Source organism: Leptodactylus fuscus, chromosome 6 (genome assembly GCF_031893055.1).
Source record: "Leptodactylus fuscus isolate aLepFus1 chromosome 6, aLepFus1.hap2, whole genome shotgun sequence".
Lineage (NCBI taxonomy): Eukaryota > Metazoa > Chordata > Amphibia > Anura > Leptodactylidae > Leptodactylus > Leptodactylus fuscus.
This window is the reverse complement of record NC_134270.1, coordinates 174,919,731-174,928,745: the sequence shown is the minus strand read 5'-3', so window position 1 is coordinate 174,928,745 and position 9,015 is coordinate 174,919,731. Positions and strand designations below refer to the sequence as shown.

The window sequence follows — 9,015 nt, the reverse complement described above, 5'->3', positions numbered from 1 at the left end:
AGTCCCACACACCAGAGGATTAAATACGTACTTCTACACACAGTTGTACATGGCATAGGATTAGATACGCGCGTCTGCACACAGTACCACATGCCGTAGGATTAGATACGCGCGTCTACACACAATGCCACACAGGGGAGGATTAGATACGTGTCTCTGCACACAGTACCACAAGCCAGAGAATTAGATACGTGTCTCAGCACACAGTACCACACAGGGGAGGATTAGATACGCGTGTCTGCACACAGTACCACACTTTGGAGGCTTAGATACATGTCTCTGCACACAGTACCACACGCCAGAGAATTAGATACGTGCATCTGCACACAGTTCTACACGCCAGGGGATAAGATACATGCATCTTCACACAATACCACACACCGGAGGATAGATACACGCCACTGCTCACAATACCGCACGGGGGAGGATTAAATATGTGCCTCTGCACACAATACCACATGCTGGAGGATTAGATACGCACCACTGCACACAATACCACATAGTTGAGGATTAGATACCTGCATCTGCACACAGTACCACATGGGGCAGGATTAGATATATGCCTCTGCACACAATACCATATGCCAGACAATTACATATGCATCTCAGCACGCAGTACCACACGCCAGAGGATTATATACGTGTATCTGCACACAGTACCACATGCCGTAAGATTAGATACACACTTCTGCACACAGTTTCACTTCCCGAAGGATTAGATACATGCGTCTCTTCACACAATAACACACGGGAGAGGATTAGATATGTGCATCTGCACACAGTACCACAACAACAAGGATTAGATACTTGCGTCTAAACACAGTAGTACACGGGGAAGGATTAGATACAGCTTTACTCCAGGTATCCATAACAACTGATCACAAGTTTTTCACTGATATCCAAAATGAGATACACATAATCACATGTCGCTTATGGATATACACACAAACCACATACAAAATACATCAGTGCAAAACTGGACAATTCTTATGGGGCCACTACACAAACATAGAATGTAATATACCCGTGCGAAGTCGGGTCCTCCTGCTAGTATTTTATAGATATGTTCCTAGGAGCTTCCTAACTTATTACCACCAAAGTTCATCATCAGGTCCTCTCTTCATTGCCTCACTAGCCCTTGAGGAGTAGCAGAGATTTGATGGCACTGTCTACACCCACTGTGAACCTGTTTGTGACCAACTACTACTCTGTTCCTCAACATGCTCCTCCACGGGGTTCTAGGAAATATCTTGACTATCTTCCACACATCATGTGGCGGTCTACCTTTAAGACATTTATGGCGGTGTTCACAGCCATAAAGAAGCTTAACACAAAATAAGACAATGTACATAGTATATAGACAGACTCATTTATGTTTTGACTCCCTAGTATATATATATAACCATAACCTTGGAAACATCATGAACAACATATATAACAATGCTCGACATCCTCAAACATTAAATAGAAGTCACATCATTGTTGTACGTTGTCCGGGTGTCGCTTAACTGGCTGAGCTCCACTTGAGTCTCGTTGCCTTTTCTTCTGCACAATTTTCTTGTCACACCTTGAAGAAACTGTAGAAATGTCTTCTGGATGGCCGTAGAGGAGTAGTAGAATATTATGGGGTCGATACTTGCGTTAAGTGTGGTCAGTAGTAAAGCGTAAACTCTCCAAGGCGGGTTCTTGTTCTGGATGAACCCGATGATATGGGACATATTGTATGGGGCAAAACATAGAGTGAAATTGAAGAGTGTGGCCACGGCCAAACATATGGCTCGGTGCTTCTTCCTCCTCCCAATCTTGGGCATGGACAAGAGCAATCGAACAAAGTTGAAATAGCAGAAGATGGTTATCATGAATGGAATATAAAACATCAACAGGCTTCCTTCTATTCTAAAGGGAAATAAAAGTTTACTCTGTTCCTTTGAAAAACTTTGATAGCATTGGTCATGTTGGCTTTCATTACTGGGCAAGACAGTGAGGACGACAAAGCTGACACTGCCGTGAAGGCCACTGAAGACCCAGATGAACCCGCAGATCCAGACAGAACACGCAGTTTTCCTGCTAACCTTGTACTTCATTGGGTAAGCAACTCCGAGATACCTCTCAATGCTGACGGCTGTTAGGAACAGTGTACTGATGTAGATGCTGCAAAAATATACCCATACCACAATGGGGCAAAAAAAAAATGGCATGGGCCAGGTCATGTCGGAAGCAGCTTCCACCATCTTAAACGGTAGGATGAAAAGAAGGAGCAAGTCTGAGATGGTGAGGTTGAGTAAGAACAGTCCGACTGGAGATGGCCTCTTACGGACCTTGACCAAGAAGGTGTGACATGCCAAGAGGTTGGAAGGAACTCCTGTTACAAAGGCCAAGATGTAGACAAAGAGGACGAGGGGAGTGTAAATGGCTGAAGACATGGCCAGCAATGAGAAGCCTACAAGAGACGTGTATAAAAAGAACATTATCAATAAGAGAATAAGACAATTATTGGTGATACAGCTCCTAAAGCAAAAAAGAATCGACTCAAGGACTCAGGAGATCAAGTTCTGGGGCTTAAATACAGTCAACATGGTCATCATTCCAACAAACTTTGCCTAAATGTATAGTATAGAGGGTTATAAGAAACAGCGTACAACTTATTTTCCCCATTTCAAATGAATGGGTATGAAAGATGCCGCCAGGTTTCCGTTTCCTGCCCCTGTTTTGTGCAGGAAACTGAAACCTGCAGAACGGACTCCCGGGCGCAGTAGGTAAACGAGCCCTAAGAACTAATTAGAAGCTTTCTATGGCAACCAAAGCACTTTACTCACACCAGTACAGTTCAGTACCTCTCTATATATGTCCTGCATATACAGAGCAGATTCTCCTGTACTTACTGTGTTTATAACTAATTTCCACCTAGCAGAGAGATCTACAAACTCCAGAGATAGCATACAGAGGGGAAAACTGCTAAAAACTGTAAAATATAAGTCATGTAATGTCATATGGTGATCTATGTGATATAGTCATATAATGTAAGTCCTCATGTACACGCATGTAAAAGTCAATTGAAGCAACAGGTTCACATTTTTATTGTATGTTTTCCCTTATTGTAGAGGGTTTTTTTCTTATTGCCCTGCAATGGTTGTCACTGCTTTGTGTACTCCCATCTGGAGTCAATGGGGTGTAAACCTGAGCCATGAGATCGAGCTCTATTCAGAGGACTCACCGAAGAAGAGCATGTTGGAGGAGATCCACATGTGACCAGCGAAAAGCATCTGTGAAGCTCATGGGCCGATATCAAAGAGATAGGACATTGAGAGTGAGTAGAGAGCCAGGCCTGAGGTGGACCCAGTTGAGTTTCCAGAGATGGGACAAGTGGACTAAGCTCCTTCCCGGGAAAGAGGTTCAGACCCAGCAGAACAGACATCAGAAATGGAGAAAGCTTCGGATGGTAGGTTGGTTCCATGTTGCTCCAGTTTTTTATTCCTTCTGCTGTCTGTTCTCATGAGATTAAGATGCTGACGCCATTTTGGCTCTATGGCTGTGGTGTGACCTCTGTAGCCAATCACTTTCCTTATTGTTGATATCAACGTGTACAGCATGTGACCACTAAAGCCACAGATTGGCCACGGCGGTCATTATAAGGGACAGGGTTTTTGCCACCAATTGGTGCTCTGGGTCAAGACTTAAGTTATCTTACAATTTAAAATGGCGCTCTTATTGGTTTCGCTTGTCAGAAAGGAGAAAGGAGATGTAACAAGTAACTATTGGTCCCAGATCTAACGTGGACTGGTGTCCCACTCTGTGAGCCCATGACATGTTGATGACTATCTTCCCATTCTCTTTCTTATGCATTTCTTTCCTGGATCCTCCATTATATCCCCTTCACCTCTTAGCTATTGACCCTCACACTGGTTATTATACCCAGGAAACAAAGCCCAAAACCAAGTGAGGTCTCAGATATATTGTCCATATAGACATGCCTCAGCACCATTGCCGCACCAACAAAAACAAGACGTACGATTATGCAAATGGCAGAAATAGTCGGTGTCACTAGTCGGCAGATGGCGATGATAAGACGTCATTACGCCTCCTGCACTGAGATGTAGATGACTTATGTTGCGGCGGCGATGTGGGGCTCCATCAAGGGATTGCAGGATCGGTGAGTGAGGATACTTTTTTGTTTTTGTTTAGTAGGTTGCTACCTGTTGGAGAATCCCCAGCAGGTACTGTCCTGTTTACTTTCTTTCCTGGGCCTGCTCATGGCCGCCCCCCACTTCCCCTATAGGACACAGAAGCGGTTGTGAGCAGGCCCAGGCCCACGAACCCTGATAACTAGAGCTATTATTATACCCAGGGCTCTTTTCATACCCCCAAGTATAATAATCGGAGCCCCAGGGGAGGTGAAGAAACATAAAAACCACTGTTACTCACCTAGCCTGGATCCGGTGTTACTTCAAGCAGGCATCGGGCCTATAGGGTAATGTCCCAGACATCACGTGTGCATTACTATAAAGGCCCAAAGTCTGTGCTAGGAGTAACACACGGATCCAGGAGAGGTGCGTTAGTAACAGTGTTTATTATGTTTCTTCACCTCCACTGAGTCTCTGATTATTTTACTTGGGGGTCTGAAAAGACCTCAGAGTATAACAATAGTTCATGGGTGGACAACTATGGGGCATAACAGTTGGGTGCGTAACTGCGGGGCATAATAGAGGTTGCATCATCCACTGAGACCCCCTGCAACCTCTATTATGCCACAGAGTGGCCCCTGCAACCTCTATTATGCCCCACAGCGGCCCCTGCAACCTCTATTATGTCCCACTGCGGCCCCTGCAACCTCTATTATGCTCCACAGCGGCCCCGCAACCTCTATTATGTCCCACAGCGGCCCCTGCCACCTCTATTATGCTCAACAGCGGCCTCTGTAACCTCTATTATGCCTCACAGCAGCTCCTTCAACCTCTATTATGCCCCACAGCGGCCCCTGCAACCTCTATTATGCCCCACAACCTATTGTGCAACTGTGAGGCATAATAGAGGTTGCAGGGTCTGCTGTGGGGCATAATTCCGCGTGCAAGAGACATTTATAAAAGCGTTCATTAGGGGACATTATGAATAGAAGGGGCATATATATATATAATATATATATATATATATATATATATATATATATATATAGTCACAAATGGAAGAAGTGGTCATGGTGGTCCATTACATTACCAAAGCTTCCATCCTGCTCAACATTTTATTTGGTGACCAATGGACCATTTCGCCTTGGTCCTTGGAGAAGTGATGGATTAAACTTGCCCACCTTCAATAGATCCTACAGTGTTGGTGGCCTACCTCTATGGCATCCTTGGTTAGTCCTCATGAAGAAGCTTAACACAACAAAAACATGACTTTGCCTTTATTTAATATGGAAAGATTCAGTTAGTTTTTGACTCTTTTGTGTATATAACCATAATCTTGGATACATCATGAACAGTACATAGTAATAGACATATAGACATTTTTTGAGTGCTACATAGACGCCCCATCATTGTTGTACATCGTCCCAGTGTCATTCAACTGGCTGAGCTCCAATTCGGCCTCGTTGACTTCTCTTATGCACCACTTACTTTTGATACCTTGAAGAAAATGTAGAAATGTCTTCTGGACGGCCGTAGAGGAGTAGTAGAATATTATGGGGTCGATACTTGCGTTGAGTGTGGTCAGTAGTGAGCGTAATCTCTCCAAGGTGGGCTCTTGTTCTGGATGAACCCTATGATGTGGGACATATTGTATGGGGCAAAACATACAGTGAAATTGAAGAGTGTGGCCACAGCCAAACATATGGCTCGGTGCTTCTTCCTCCTCCCAATTTTGGGCATGGACAAGAGCAATCGAACAAAGTTGAAATAGCAGAAGATGGTTATCATGAATGGAATATAGAAGGTCAAAAGGCTTCCTTCTAGTCTGAAGGGCATTAAAAGCTTCCTCTGTTCCTCAGAAAAATTTTGGTAACATAGGCCATGTTGACTTTCATTACTGGGCAAGACAGCAATGACAATGAAAATGACGCTGCCGTGAAGACCACTGAAGACCCAGATCAGGCAGCAGATCCAGACAGCACACGCAGTTTTCCTGCTAACTTTGTACTTCATTGGGTTAACTACTCCAAGATATCTCTCAATACTGACGGCTGTCAAGAACAGTGTACTGATGTAGATGCTGCAAACATATACCCATACCACAATGGGGCAAAGAAAAAATGGCATGGGCCAGGTCATATCGGAAGCAGCTGCCACCATCTTAAACGGTAAGACGAAAAGAAGGAGCAAGTCGGAGATGGTGAGGTTGAGTAAGAACAGTCTAACTGGAGATGGCCTCTTACGGACCTTCACCAAGAAGGTGTGACATGCCAAGAGGTTGGAAGGAACTCCCGTTACAAAGGCCAAGATGTAGACAAAGAGAACGAGTGGAGTGTAAATGGCTGAAGACATGGCTGACAATGAGAGTCCTATAGCAAGAGACATACAGTATATAGAAACATTATCAATAATAAGCAATTACAGGCCCTATCAAACCCTCCTCCCAAAAAAGACTCAAATTTGGTCTTTAAGTTCTGTCACTTCAACTAACTTTGCATAAATGAAGGAATGGGGAGAAGTGTGCAAAGAATGCAGGCAATAAGAAAAAAATACAAGTTCAATGTGATGCTGGAGCAAAATAGAAGCTTTCTAGAACATCCAAATTGCTTTACTGATATCAGTACAAGTCAGTAGTTGTCTGCATATGTCCATCAATGGTCCTGGGAATTTTTATGAGTTTGAGAGTGGATTCTCCCTTTCTTACCCTGTGCATTGTTTAGTAGTCTCTACTCACCAGCTCAGAGAGAACTTCAGACTCCAGATAAAGCATACAGAGGCCAAGGGCCAGAGGAATGTCAACATGGGAGTGATGAGAGATCGGTAGGGTATTACTTCGGCCCATTGCTCATCATACTAGACAAGGTCAGATTGACTCCATCAGTATAATCTTATACCATTTTATAAGATAACTCTATTCAGACTATACATGAAGGTATTGAGTAAACAAATGACAAACAGTCCACCCGCTGTAGAGGTGTTCTGGACAATACTGAGTTGAAGCAGAAGCTCTAGTCACAGGCAGGATAAGCTCTAGTCACAGGCAGGACAAGCTCTAGTCACAGGCAGGACAAGCTCTAGTCCCAGGCAGGACATGCTCTAGTCACAGGCAAGACAAGCTCTAATCACAGGCAGGACAAGCTCTAGACTCTAGTCACAGGCAGGACAAGCTCTAGTCACAGGCAGGACAGGCTCTAGTCACAGGCAGGACAAGCTTTAGTCACAGGCAGGACAAGCTCTAGTCACAGGCAGAACAAGCTCTAGTCACAGGCAGGACAAGCTCTAGTCACAGGCAGGACTGGCTCTAGTCACAGGCAGGACAAGCTCTAGTCAACGGCAGGACTGGATCTAGTCACAGGCAGGACTGGCTCTAGTCACAGGCAGGACAAGCTCTAGTCCCAGGCAGGACAAGCTCTAGTCACAGGCAGGACAAGCTCTAGTCACAGGCAGGACAAGCTCTAGTCACAGGCAGGACTGGCTCTAGTCACAGGCAGGACAAGCTCTAGTCACAGGCAGAACAAGCTCTAGTCACAGGCAGGACAAGCTCTAGTCACAGGCAGGACAAGCTCTAGTCACAGGCAGGACAAGCTCTAGTCACAGGCAGGACAAGCTCTAGTCACAGGCAGGACTGGCTCTAGTCACAGGCAGGACAAGCTCTAGTCACAGGCAGAACAAGCTCTAGTCACAGGCAGGATAAGCTCTAGTCACAGGCAGGACAAGCTCTAGTTACAGGAAGGACTAGCTCTAGTCACAGGCAGGACAAGCTCTAGTCACAGGAAGAACAAGCTTTAGTCACAGGCAGGACAAGCTCTAGTCACAGGCAGGACAAGCTCTAGTCACAGGAAGGACAAGCTCTAGTTACAGGCAGGACAAGCTCTAGTCACAGGTAGGACAAGCTCTAGTTACAGGCAGGACAAGCTCTAGTCACAGGCAGGACAAGCTCTAGTCACAGGAAGGACAAGCTCTAGTCACAGGCAGAACAAGCTCTAGTCACAGGCAGGACATGCTCTAGTCACAGGCAAGACAAGCTCAGTCCCAGGCAGGACAAGCTCTAGTTATAGGCAGGACAAGCTCTAGTCACAGGAAGGACAAGCTCTAGTCACAGGCAGGACAAGCTCTAGTCACAGGAAGGACAAGCTCTAGTCACAGGCAGGACAAGCTCAGTCCCAGGCAGGACAAGCTCTAGTTATAGGCAGGACTGGCTCTAGTCACAGGCAGGACAAGCTCTAGTCACAGGCAGGACTGACTGTATTCTAAGGTGAGAAGAACCTGCAGATAGGGATGGACCAACCCAGCACCACCAGCCTCTGTTAATACCTGCAGTAATCTTATGCTGTATCCAATCACTGTCACCACATACACCATATGACCACTGAGGCCACTGATTGGCTACAGTCATCATAAGACTGATGTACATGATGTCTTCACTATAGGAAGTAAAGAGAGACCTGTGAAGATAAACTGTTTAAGCCTTAAAAAGATTCAATCATTAAAATGCCATTTTTTTCTCCCTAAGATGCAGAAATAGCTTTAAGAAAGACTGTTCTTCTCCTACCTTTAGATGTCTTCTCCATGACGCCGTTTGGTAGAAATCCGGGTTTTCTTCTGTATGCAAATTAGTTCTCTTGCAGCACTGGGGACGGGCCCCAGTGCTCAAACAGTATATATATATATAGTACAGACCAAAATTTTGGCCACACCTTCTCATTTAAAGCGTTTTCTGTATTTTCATGACTATGCCAATTGTAGATTCACACTGAAGGCATCAAAACTATGAAGTAACACGTGGGATTATATACTTAACAAAAAAGTGTGACACAACTGAAAATCTGTCTTATATTCTCGGTTCTTCAAAGTAGCCACCTTTTGCTTTGATTCCCACTTTGCACACTCTTGG

General features: G+C 44.9%; 1 protein-coding gene and 1 pseudogene across 1 annotated transcript; both read right to left on the bottom strand.

Annotated features, from left to right (window-relative positions):
* Positions 1-1,460: 1,460 nt before the first annotated feature.
* LOC142210167 (free fatty acid receptor 2-like) lies at positions 1,461-2,423 on the bottom strand. The gene has a single exon (XM_075279191.1). The coding sequence runs from the start codon at positions 2,421-2,423 to the stop codon at positions 1,461-1,463; it is 963 nt and encodes a 320-aa protein (XP_075135292.1).
* A 3,088-nt stretch (positions 2,424-5,511) lies between these two features.
* Positions 5,512-6,473, bottom strand: LOC142210165 (free fatty acid receptor 2-like; annotated as a pseudogene).
* Between the last annotated feature and the right edge of the window lie 2,542 nt (positions 6,474-9,015).

Coding starts and splice junctions, on each gene's coding strand:
- LOC142210167 (XM_075279191.1), bottom strand. CDS start 2,423: ATGTCTTCAGCCATTTACACTCCCCTCGTCCTCTTTGTCTACATCTTG.